Raw genomic sequence first — 13,141 nt, 5'->3', positions numbered from 1 at the left:
TTGCTCTGCCTCTCTGCAGTGCGTGCCTCCTGACGAAGCCTGCACCTCGCTGGATGCCTCGATAATCTGGGCTATGATGCAGAATAAGAAGACGTTCACCAAGCCCCTTGCTGTGATCCACCATGAAGTAGAATCTAAAGGTGTGCTTTGGGAGGCATGATCAGAGCATGGGGCCTGAGCGCTGCTCATTAAGAAGACCCAATACTGTAAATCAAAGTCCAGTTTTATTCATAAGATAACTAAAGGACCAGTTAGTTATTTTAGAAGACCATTCTTTGCCCGAAGAGTCCTTTCTTTAGCTGGTTCTCTTACAGCCATTACGGCTTAGTTGTAAGTAATCTATTTGAAAATGATTTCCTTTGTAAAAAATATCAGGTCTAGGTTGTTCCTGTCATAAGGTCACTCTCCCTTGCATTCAAATATGCTTCCTTGAGTATGCAAAAAAGGGTTCTAGTTAGTCCCATGTCCTGGGAATTGCACACAATCCACAGTTCATCTTTCTGTGATCTACTACTAAAGGTTATGGTGGCTATAACCTATTGTGTTGCTCTATCAAAATTGCAGATGCCTTTGAGAATATGTGAACATTATTCGTCTTAGGTGTAACAGATGAGAACCACTGCCCAAAATGCATCTTATAATTCAGTTTTCAGAATTTTGCATAACCACATTTGTTGCTTGAAGCCAAGCATGCCCCTTTCTCCACAAGCAGGAACATTCAGCAAGCTGTATCTTCTGTGAGAAAAGGAAGGATGTGCCCTAAGGGATGTGACATCAGTACCTGAGAGGACAGGCAGGGCAGAGCCAGACCTGGCATGGGCCTGGCCCGCCAGAGCAGCAGAGAGGCAGAGCTGGGCCCTAACAAATGTTAGGAATGGATATATGAGGCCCTGTGGGCGGTGAGAAGAGCATCTGACAAGGACCTGCATCACAGCTCCAAGGGGTATAAACAAGCAAGAACACACCAGGCAGCTGGCAGTGTCTGAGGGGTGGAACCAAATGTCACATGGGATATCTAGGCAATCACAGTTGTCACAATCTAGAAACATTGATATCTAAGGGTGTCAAACCGAGAGAAGGCTGGGAGAGTAAAGTAGATTCCAAGCAGGATTAGATATTTCAGGGTTAGAGCTACAGGCTGCCACTTGCCATTCTGAGGGGCACAGAGGAACCTGGGCACCAAGGGCCTTGACAAAAGCCAGCACACTGGCTGCAGTTGCTGGGCATTAGCTGGAAGATCTGCTGGGTGGTGCTGACACCAGATCTAGGGTTTGGGGTGGCCCTGGCATGGCATTCCTGATCTGAGCGTGTTGGATTGGGATTTGACAAGACTAGGCAGCAGGGGTGACCCTGGACAGTGGGCAGGACCTACCAGAACAGAGGCATGCGGGTACTGTCTAGTGTCTTATTTGGTTGATTAATCTTTGTGAAAACAGCTGTGCCATTCCAATTGTGATACCTGGTGGTGGCATCTGCCCCCTTCCTATGAATGTATGTGCTCCCTCAAAATGGCAGAAGAGTATAGGTGGCAGGCACACTGGATTGGAGCTGGGAGCCTAAGGCACTGCTTTTAGCTTTCTCTGCTAACTGGCTGTGGGACCTTGGAGAACGCCCCCTACCACCACCTCTTTGGGTTTCATTTTCTTTATCTGGAAAGGAGAGGTTTGGACTGGGTGACTTCCAGAAGGTCCTTTCAGTTGTAATACTCAACTATTCTGTTTGAAGAAGCAAAATAATCTTTAATTCATTTTCCTGGCTGTCCTAAAGTTGGTGTGAAATGTACATGAGATGTTCTCGGCAACATTTTTGTTGTTGTTGTTTTTTTACTTTTATGGATTGGTTTTCAACCATTTGAAAGTTATAACAGACCCAGTCTTTATATAAATGGATGGTCCAAATAGTTCCTTTTTATTGGGTTCAGGAGAAATAAATTGTGTTGCAGAGTAATCACAATTGGGCAGCAAGCAGCTGGCTCTGTTTTGTACTATGGAAGTGGTTTCCTTACCAGAAAGGGGTCCCAATTCAGACCCCAAGAGAGGGTTCTTAGATTTCACCCAAGAAAGAATTTGGGGATGAGTCCACAGAGTAAAGTGAAAGCAAGTTTATTAGAGACGTAAAGAAACAAAAGAATGGCTACTCCATAGACAAAGCAGCCCCAGAGACTGCTGGTTGCTATTTTTATGGTTATTTCTTGATAGTATGCTAAACAAGGGGTGGATAATTCATGAGTTGTCCTGGAAAGGGGCAGGCAATTCCTGGAACTAGGGTTCCTCCCCTTTTTAGACCATATAGGGTAACCTCTAGGCTTTACTATGACATTTGTAAACTGTCATGGTGCTGGTGGGAGTGTCTTTTAGCTTGGTAATGTATTATAATTAGTGTATAATGAGCAGTGAGGACAACCAGAGGTCACTGTCATTGCCATCTTGGTTTTGGGGGTTTTTGGCCAGTTTCAGCCAGCTTCTTTACTGCATCCTGCTTTATCAGCAGAGTCTTTATGACCTGTATCTTGTGACCTCCTCTCTCATCCTGTGGCTGAGAATGCCTAACCTCCTGAGAATGCAGCCCAGTAGGCCTCGGCCTCATTTTACCCAGCCGGATTCAAGGTAGAGTCACTCTGGTTCAAACGTCTCTGACAATTTAACAATAAGAGCAGCTACCTCGGATTCCATCTGTTACTTGTAACTATTTTGAGAGAGGTAATTCTGCTAGTAATTGAAGGCAGCAGCTTGCTTTTTCCCATGCCAGACAATAATTAGGCATTAATATTGCAGCAGTATAACTTCCAGCAATTCATCTATTCTTCTTTTGAGCCTGGTGGTATTTTCTAAGTAATTTCTGTTGCAAATTAGGTAATTACTTTTATTTAAACTTAGTATAATTGTACTGAGAGTTCAATGTTTTCTTATATAATAGTTCAAGAGGAAAGTTTTGCCAAATATCACAGCAATTTTATGAGATTTGCTAATTGAGACTAGATTTTAGTTGAGAAGCATGTGCGTGAAGAAAGTGTATTACTTAGGTTTGTTAAATAAATTGAGGAGGTTAAACTGTAGGCCAGCTTCCCAGGGGCTGTATGCAAATTCTCTTTCTAACTTTGCACTGACTGGGGTAAGTGTACTGGCAGGTTTCAGCTCTGTGTGACTCCTCTCACCTTTTATGTTTATTTTCTTTTGACTCTAAATCATTTCTCCTCAATGCAGACCATTGGAGCCTGTGCCTTCTGCCTCAAAGTGAATTGGAATAGTCATTTGAAAAGAGACTGTGGGCCGGGCGCAATAGCTCACGCCTGTAATCCCAGCACTTTGGGAGGCCGAAGCGAGTGGATCACGAGGTCAGGAGTTCAAGACCAGCCTGGCCAACGTGGTGCAACCCTGTCTCTACTAAAAAAAAAAAAATACAAAAAATTAGCCAGGCATGGTGGCACACGCCGGTAATCCCAGCTACTCTGGAGGCTGAGGCATGAGAATTGCTTAAACCTGGGAGGCAGAGGTTGCAGTAAGCCAAGATCGCACCACTGTACTTCAGCCTGGGGGACAGAGCAAAAGTCCGTCTCAAAAAAAAAAGAAAAAAGAGACTGTGACCGTTTGTCTAATTGCATTGGTTTATTTGGATAATAACAGGTCACGAATGTCCTTCCTGCCAGACAGCTTTATGTCCCTTTATTGTAGAATCTATGACTTTTTGGATAAAAATTTCCCAACCAATGGGACGCTTCACTGTGCTTTTACTACATAGGTGCTCTTTGAAGGCCATGCCAAAACTCCAGCTCTCCCTGGTCGTTTGTTTGGTTCATCTTATTTTTCACCACTTGGATTTTCTGGGACAGCAGATAAAGGCTCTGGTTGGCAACCTCACAGCCAGGCAGAGAGCTGCTCTGTGGCCACCCCTGCCAATAGCATTGACATACTTCAGTGTTTCTTCTGTGGACAGGAAAGTAGGCAATCAAGACTACAAAAATATTTCTGGATTCCTCCTCTGGGCCACTGTTTTTAATGGAACCTTCCTGAGCACATCTTTGCCACTTTTGATCTCTAAGTCCTTTGGGAATCAGTGTTGGGTTAGCATTCTACCATTTAGATTTTTAACAATAGATGAAAGTTTAAAGCTGATGATGATAGTATGGAGATGAAGATGATGATCTAACATTTGTTGAGCATTTACTTTGTGCAAGGCTCTGTGCTAAATGCTTTATGTGGATTATTATATTTTATCCTCATAGCACCTCTGTATAGAGATAACTTGGCTAAGGGCACACAGCATATAAATGGTGGATCTGGGATTCAAATTCAGGCACTGTGATTCCAGAACCTGTGCTCTTAAACCCTGTGCCTTATTCCAGATGGAGGTTGTTTCTAGTTTTTACTGAAAACTAGAATCATATGCATCTATGTCTTCACACCCCTCTCCCTGCCCCACTTCTCACTTTTCTTGCTTTCTTTTTTTTATTTTATTTTATTTATTTTTTTTATTTTTTTGAGGCAAAGTCTCATGCTGTCACCCAGACTGGAGTGCAGTGGCACGATCTCGGCTCACTGCAACCTCCACCTCCTGGATTCAAGTGCTTCTTCTGCCTCAGCCTCCCTAGTAGCTAGGATTACATGCTCCCACCACCACACCTGGCTAATTTTTGCATTTTTAGTAGAGACTGGGTTTCACCATGTTGCCCAGGCTGGTCTCAAACTCCTGACCTCAGGTGATTTTCCACCCACCTCAGCCTCCCAAAGTGCTGGGATTACAGGCGTGAGCCACTGCACCCGGCCCACTTCTCCCTTTTCACACCATATCACATTAGTATTCAAGGTAACACCCCAAATACCCTAATAATTATGAACTAAAAGGAAGATGAAAGATTTTAGGAAAAATGTCTGTTCACCCAAGGGGTTAAGATGTTGGGAAATGTGTAACCTGTTTAGCAGAGTATTCAAGTTCAGGAGAAGTTCCATGATTTTCAATAGTAACTCACAGAAAAAGCCCAGAAAACATAAATAGTTTATGCATATTATGGTTTATGACAAAACATTTAAAATAGTTGAGGGAGTGCCGTCCTACCCTATTTTCTGAAATTTTGAAGTATAGGCATATTAGTGCTGTATACCTTGGATTCTGTGACCACTTTGTACAGCATTTGAGAACACTTGGGCTTATACAGTAAAAATGATTATACCACATTGGTGATGATTTTTTTTAAATGGTGAAAGGGAGGAGTAACCATTTCTCTGAAACAGTGCACATACACAGAAGAGTATGAATGTGGACGTCAGGAGCAAAAAATATCATTCCAAAATTTGCCATGATTTATATACCTATAGATGCATTTAATTCTTAGCAAGTTAAATATTTGAGATACTGAATTTTCTCCATATTTTTACCGCCTAACTTTAAAAAATAAAAATGCCTGCGTATCTTGGATACTCAGTAAATGTTAATTTCCTCTCCTTCCTCTCAACCTCTCAGCAAACTAGAGGTTTTTTGGGAAGGGAAAGTTGTGAATGTCAGTTGGAAGTTGATCCAAGAGAGGCATTACTTTTTGGAACATATTTGATCTTTCCAGAATAAAGATACTCTAAAGGACCAGCCAGGTTTTGTCCTCAAGCTGAGGTCGAGGTAAGGGGAAACTGAGTGGAAAGCTGGTAGAAATGCTTAATTGACAGACCAGGGCATGCAGTCTCTATCCAAGAAGGGAAGGAGGGATATCATAGAGATTTTGTTTAACATCCTGTATTTTACATTATTTATTTATTTATTTTTGAGACAGAGTTTCACTCTGTCACCCAGGCTAGAGGGCAGTGGCGCAATCTTGGCTCATTGCAACCTCCACCTCCCAGGTCCAAGTGATTCTCCTGCCTCAGCCTCCCAAGTAGCTGGGATTATAGGCGCCTGCCACCATGCCCAGCAAATTTTTGTATTTTTAATAGATACAGGGTTTCACCATGTTGGCCAGGCTTGTCTCGAAGTCCTCACCTCAGGTGATCCACTCGCGTTGGCCTCCCGAAGTGCTGGGATTACAGGCGTGAGCCACCGCTCCCGGCCAGTATTTTACATTTTAAAAACTTTTTATCTTAAAAATTTCAAATATATACAAAAATAGAATAACTCTCAACAATTGCCAATTTATGGTGAATCTTGTTTTATCACTTTCTGTCATCCACTGGATTGTTTTGAAGGAAACCCAGATATTTAATTTCATCCATACATATTCCAGTATGTACCTCTAAGTTAAGAACCGTCAGAAGATCTCAAGCAGGAAACTGATGCTTAGGTCATTTAGAAAGGCTACTCTGAAAATGGTGTGAAGGTTGCATTGCTGGGGAAATACCCAAGAGTAAAATATACATGATATTTGTGGTTATTTGTTTTTTTTTAAAGTTTATTGAGTACCTAAGATATGGCCGGTATATAGTGGACAAATTGTCTTGTCTTTAAGGCCTTTACAGCCTAGTGCAAAGTTTCTCAATCTCAGTTCAGTCAGTGTTTGGGCTGGAATACCCTTTGTAGTTGGGGGGCTGCCTGTGTGTTACAGGATGTTAAGCAGCATCCCTGGTCTCTACCCACTGCATGCTAGTAACAACACCCTCCCACCACCAGCCCAGTTGTAACCATTCACAATGTCTCTAGACGTTTCCAAATGTCCCCTGGAATAAAAATCACCCACCACGTGAGACACGCTGGTCTAGTGGCAGGATACAGATAAGTGAACAGGCAGTTGCAATGAATATCATAAATATTGAAAGAATCCAGAGAAAGGGTTCAGTTACTGTGACGTCAAGTTAGTAAAAACTCTATCTTAAATGGGGCCTGTACAAAGACCTCCTGAGTCTCCAGGAGGAATCTTCCTCTCCCTATTCTTCCCTTTGCCAAATGCCAATAGATGCGGGTACCAGTGGGATGCCTTGCTTCACTGTGGGCCCACTCCATCCTGTGGTGCCTAGTACCAAATTGAACACTAAAGGCCAAAAACTGTGGTCAGTTACTCATGCATAACCCCAGAAATATCCCATTTATGAAAACCATGCTGAACAATCTGAGGAGGGGAATTTTGGTTCTAGAGACCAAAATTTGCTCAGAGTATATGAAAAGATTTAATTCAGAACGTTGATTATAGTTTGTCCTTTCTGTAAAGAAATCTTTATTGTTACAATTCTCTTTACAGCAATAGCTAAGATTCCTTTCATACAATCTTATCCTTAAACCAAAAGTAAATATTGTTACGTCCACTCTTTTCCTCTCAGCATGCCAACTCGATGATAGGGTTCCGGTGGAGATCAAGCCATTTTAGTTATACTCGGGGGTTCTTAGGGATTCAGGAAGAGAAAAGTTCAAGGAGAGAGTCCTTTAACCTCAGTTCTGCAGCCTGTGCTTGTTACTGTTTGTGCACAGAAATCACGAAGGGACTTCACGCAGGGGAAATGAACAACAACTGTTTCTGTTTAGCTCTGTGAGAAGGCCCCTATTTGGGGTGGGGGTAAAGGATTAGATCATAACAGAAATCCATTAAGAATTTTAAAACAATGTCATCCATCACACAGGCCTTACTATAAAACCTAAACTCTTACATGTGAGGTCTCCTTAGGAGAGAGTCATAATTTTTCAACCGCTTGGGGATTCTGAGTGAGAAAGTTTAACCATGGGTGGTTGATTGGATGGAATTATTCCCAGAAGTGTGTATATTTCTTACATGATGCATACTGTAGCAACCTTTAAATGCCTTTGGACTTAGTTCAGGGAATCAAATACTACTTCTTGAAAGTAGGAGAAGTTTGTGGCTAGATACCCTTCCTTCATAGAGTTCTTGGGAGTTTAAAATGAGACAATGTAAGTGAAGGCCAAAGGCTTTTTGTCTATTGCAAAACACCATACAGATGTACAAATGTAAGGCATCATTGTTCTTATTGGTGCCAATGAGGCTGATGGGACCCAGCTCCTGGGGTAGTGCCTTCTGTAGTTAGCATAATTAGTGTGTGTTCTGCATACTGAATTAGATTTTCTTAAAAACATACAATCATTTTTATTTTCTTAGTAATTGTATTTAAGTATAACTTTTGCATATATCCTCATTCGAGGGCCACTATGTTGCACAACTCCAGGGGGCACCATTCCATTGTGGTGGCTCTGATTCGTCCGGTAGCATTCCTTCCCCTAGAGCCAGACATTGATAACTCATGTGGCCAGAATGTTGACCCACCCATCGGAGATGGTTAATCCTGAGAATTTACAGTTCTGTTTTCTTTTACCCTGTCTAGCTTCTTTATTTTTGTAGACATCAATTCAGATGCTGCTTGTTTGGGTCAAATTTTCCCAAGTTCTTTTTGCTTCACTGTGAATTCAGACACAAGGTGTGTGTTCCTTCTGTAGTGAATGAAAATGGAGATGAGGCCGGGCGCGGTGGCTCAAGCCTGTAATCCCAGCACTTTGGGAGGCCGAGACGGGCGGATCACGAGGTCAGGAGATCGAGACCATCCTGGTTAATATGGTGAAACCCCGTCTCTACTAAAAAGTACAAAAAAAAAAACTAGCCGGGCGTGGTGACGGGCGCCTGTAGTCCCAGCTACTTGGGAGGCTGAGGCAGGAGAATGGCGTGAACCCGGGAGGCAGAGCTTGTAGTGAGCTGAGATCTGGCCACTGCACTCCAGCCTGGGCGATAGAGCGAAACTCCGTCTCAAAAAAAAAAAAAAAAAAAAAAAAAAGAAAATGGAGATGAAAAGAGAGGTGCTAAGCATGTATCACTTTTAAACTCCAAAGAGTAAAGTCAAGGTCTATAGCAGGACTCAACACACTTTTTCTGTAAGGGACCAGATAGTGATTATTTTTTATTTGTGGCTCAGGCAATCCCTGTCTCAATGACTCAACGCCGCTGTTACAGCATGAAAGCAGCCATAGACAGTATGTAAATGAGCATAGCTGTGTCCAGGTATAGCTTCATTTATGGAGTCAATTTGAATTTCATATAATTTTCACATGTCATGAAATAACCTTTTTTGATTCTTAAAAAATCATTTCAAAATATAAAATCCGTTCTTAGCTCACAGGCCATACAAAAATAGGTGATGGACCATAATATCCCAACTGCTGGTCTCAGCCTCACTGCTGAAGATAATGAGTAACTGTGCACAAATAGTTGCTTCATCAGTGCTTCCCCAGCTAGGGACAGAGCTACGCTCACCAGTCATTTAGCCTGCTAGGCAGAACTCTGGAATTCTGATTCAACTTCTGCCCTGATGCTTTCCAGCTGTGACCTTGGGCTCTAGTCACACGATATCAGAGTCTCAGGCTGCTTATTTCCAAAACAGTGATATAAAATTTTTTTCTGCCTTCCTCATGGCACTGGTGCGAACCGCATGTGAACATCTTCATAGTCTGATTGCTGGTTTCCTCTGTGACCTCCATTTGCAAAAAGTATATTCACATTTTAATTATCCTTCACCAAACATTTCTGGAAGACCTATTCTATGCCAGTCTGAGCCCTTGGGGATATACAGATGACTGGGAACCAGACCTTGCCCTCACAGCAAAAAAAAAAAAAAAAAAAAAAAAAAAAGAGAGAGAGAGCAAGGGAAAGAGAGAGAGAGAGAAAAAAAACTAGGAGGCATTATGGCCCAAGTGTAACAGAGGAGGGATGGAATGAGCAAGGGTGAGAGAGACGAGCTCTGCTGGGATGGAGATGGAGCAGTGGGAGACTCAGCAAAGGTCCCCCAGAGAAAATGCCAACAAAGCCGATCTGGGGAGGAGGGTATCTCAGGATAACTTGCAAAGCATGATGACACGGAGCAGCATAGAGAATTTGGGGAGCTTAAATTACTAAGTATGGGAAGCCCATCATGGGTGAAGGACTCCATCAGGAAAGGAGGCTGGAGAGAGAGGATAGAGAAGGAAGGGAGAACTTTGTGTGCCATGTTAAAGAGTTTGGATTTTTTTCCCTATAAAGGAAGGAGAGTTATCAAGGGATTTAGTCAGGGTTATAACATGATCAGCTCTGGGCTCTGGAATATTCACTCTGGTGGCAAATGTGGAGGAGGAAATAATTGGGGGGAGGGTAGTGGTGGAGACAAGGGGGCCTCTGTGATAATCCTGATGAGCAATGAAGGGGAGTTAAACTATAGGATAATAGCATTAAGAATAGAAGAACAAAGTACTTTTACAAAATGTGTATATTAAATTAAAAGAATATTTTGAAAGCTGAGCACAGTGGCTCACGCCTATAATCCCTCGGCCTTTGGGGGTCGAGGCAGGTGGATTGCTTGATCCCAGGAGTTAGAGACCAGCCAGGGCAACGTGGTGAAATCCTGTCTTTACAAGAAATATAAAAATTAGCTGGTGTGGTGGCACACGCTTGTACTTCCAGCTACTTGGGAGGCTAAAGTGGAAGGATTGCCTGGGAGGCAGAGGCTGCACTGAGCTGAGGGCGCCACTGCCCTCCAGCCTGAGCAACAAAGTGAGACCCTCAAAAAAATGTGTATAAATGTATTTTGAAAGCAGAATAATATTATAGACTACACTGGAAAGGCATGGTATTTAAAGGTATTGGATTTTTTCGTAAGTAAATAAAAAGATATAGACAGACAGACACCCACAAATTGTCAGACCCAAATTCCCTAAGTTTAGGTGTTTGCCTTCAAATTTTCTTCAAATTGGAGAGCCTATACAATTGATTGTTTAAAAATTACAATGCTTAAAATTTCTGGGTAACTCATTATAGTTTTGATACCTAAAGAGGATCATTGACAGACCTTTCTCAAAGTATTTATTAACAAATGGAAAAGTGTCAGTTTCTGCTGAGACTTTGATGACCCTTTGCTTAAATTTTGGTTCTCCATAGAATACATTGTGATTTGTGTTTTTGTTTCAGAAAAACGTCCAAGCGTGAAGGAACCAAATCCAATTTCTCCACGTAAGTCTTTATGCAGCTATTTCGAAATAAAACCTCCTGGGCTTTCCTAAGAATGAGTTGGTTAGTGAACATTTGCCAAACTTTGTGTTTTGATAAGGAGACTTCTGCTCTCATTCTCCCTTCCCCCTGCCCCTTTCCCCTTTTTGCTCATATTTTTTCCTTTCCTCTGTCCTTTGTTTATCCCTGCTTTCTTTTTCCCTTTCCACCTTTACCACTTTAAAATATTAATTTGTTGATCCATTGGCATGTATGGCTTGAGTGGGAAGGTAGTAACTTATTTAGAGAGATAAGTTAATGACTTGCATGCTTATGTCTGTTCTGACCTGGAAGTATTCACATACAGCCATGGAAGTGGTTTGCTTTAAGTCTTATCAACAATGTTTATCTGCTCAGAGAAGTAATGCTAAGGGAACTCATTGCTATACTTTCAAGACAATCCATAGTGCAAGGGCTGGGGGCACCAGGAAGAGCATGTACAAATGAAAGAGAAAGCAACACCAATTGCTACAGAATGAGGACTTGGAAATTGTCTAGGCCAGTTTCATTGTTTTATGCAGAAGAAAATGCTGACCCAGAAATATTCCTGCCTCATTGGCATTGAGGCAGGACTTGAACCTGGACTTCCCAGCTGTCCACCCACAGCTCTTCTAGATAATGTTGTCTCCTGAGGAGAATTTGTGAATCTGTGCTTTTTTTCCTTTCCTAAGACTCCCAGGATTAGTCTCCATGGCTGACTCTTCACTACATGTAACAATCAGTCTGGAAAGTTCCTTTCACAAAGCGCTTCATAAACCGTTATCTTAAGTGGATTATTATTATTACTTTTTAATTATGGAACAATATGAACTCGAAGAGAGGCACATGTGGACACATATCCATCTTTGGAAATTTAGAATAGTTTCACTGAAAACTTGTAATCATGCTCAATTTTTGCATCTGTGGGTATGAAAAGGCAAATCATCTTCTAATATCAGTTGTAAGGACTAGATTAAATAGGCTGAAGGCTTGGTTCAACCTCACCTCCAGGGAGTTCTTCCCACCTCTTCCTCCATCTAGTGGATCTTCATCCGTTTTACAAACTCAAGATGTTGACCCTCTGACTTCAGCAGGTGACCGAAGCTATCTGCATTTTTCAGAAATTAAATGAACACACCAAAGAGCACACATCTAAAAGAGTGGGGACCAGAACTTGGGAGTTTGGATCCTTCCAGACTCGTTCCACCATGGCATACTTCCCCCAAGCCTTTGGAGTGCTGGGCTGCTCAAAGGTCACAGGAGTGCATGGCAATCTTCCATGTAAAAAAATAGCTTTCTTTACACTGCAGTGAGTTGAAAGGCAAAGGGATTTAATTTATATAGAGATCACCGGAGTTGCTTCTGACTGGAGCAGAAAGTAGAAATAGTATGATAATGGTGGGGAGATCCTGTATTTCCCACTTACATTCAAAACCCAGAGACCTTAGAAATTGTATTCTACCAAAAACTCCTCTCCCTTGGAAACCAATTTTAACTTTTTATAAGTGACTCAAAGAAGGTAGTTCTCTTAAATGAAAGGAAATGTTCTATTTCTGGGGCCTGGAATTAATTTCAAATATAAAAACCTTTGCCAAATGGAGAAACAATTGGTTCTATTTATATGTTTTGCTGATCATAAAACTGACATCACTCCCCACTGGGAGGTATTTCCGTTCCCCTCATAGAAAGATCACGGTTGGAAAAGTGTTAAAAAGTAGGTTGTTTTAAATGACACAATATGAAGCTGTTAAGATTAAGAGTTTAATATGAGATCGGTGAAATGTTATAATCCACAGGAATAGTTTATTTTTACTCTATATTCTCCTTTCTTTCTGTTATCTTCCATACTTGTAAATGTTCACAAAAATGTGTGTATAAAGTATTCTAAGGTGTGTGTTTTCTGTGCAGTGTGTCATTTTTGGAGGTGTTCAGTGAATAAGCAGCAATAAGGCAGATTTTGATCATGGAAGTTCACTTTATTTTCCAAAGCATCTTAACTGAATTTTCAAGCCACCCTCCATTCAAATAGTAGGTCCTCAGAGTGAGACAATGAGATGACAGACTTAAGATTTTACAGAGTTTGCAAATCTGATTTTTTAGTTAGTTTGTTGATCAAAATAAATTGCAAACTGAGAATACCTTGAAAACCTGATCGTTTCATTTCTCCTTTGAAAAAAAAATTGCAAGTTACAAAATACAGTGTATTTTATTGGAATCTTCATTGCATTCTCAGATTTT

At 41.5% G+C, this 13,141-nt stretch overlaps 1 protein-coding gene across 4 annotated transcripts in view; it reads left to right on the top strand.

Moving 5' to 3' along the window:
- Nucleotides 1-13,141, top strand: part of TGFBR3 (transforming growth factor beta receptor 3) — a 226,348-nt gene that overhangs the window by 197,399 nt on the left and 15,808 nt on the right. For all 4 annotated transcript variants that reach the window (XM_025395686.1, XM_025395675.1, XM_025395665.1 and 1 more), the window contains 2 exons: nt 20-140; nt 10,847-10,888. In XM_025395686.1, coding sequence (XP_025251471.1) covers nt 20-140; nt 10,847-10,888 — 163 coding nt within the window. The remainder of the gene's footprint in view (nt 1-19; nt 141-10,846; nt 10,889-13,141) is intronic.

The sequence above is a fragment of the Theropithecus gelada genome, chromosome 1 (genome assembly GCF_003255815.1).
Source record: "Theropithecus gelada isolate Dixy chromosome 1, Tgel_1.0, whole genome shotgun sequence".
NCBI lineage: Eukaryota > Metazoa > Chordata > Mammalia > Primates > Cercopithecidae > Theropithecus > Theropithecus gelada.
Note: the sequence above shows the minus strand (reverse complement) of the source record. Positions and strands in the feature narration are given on the sequence as shown.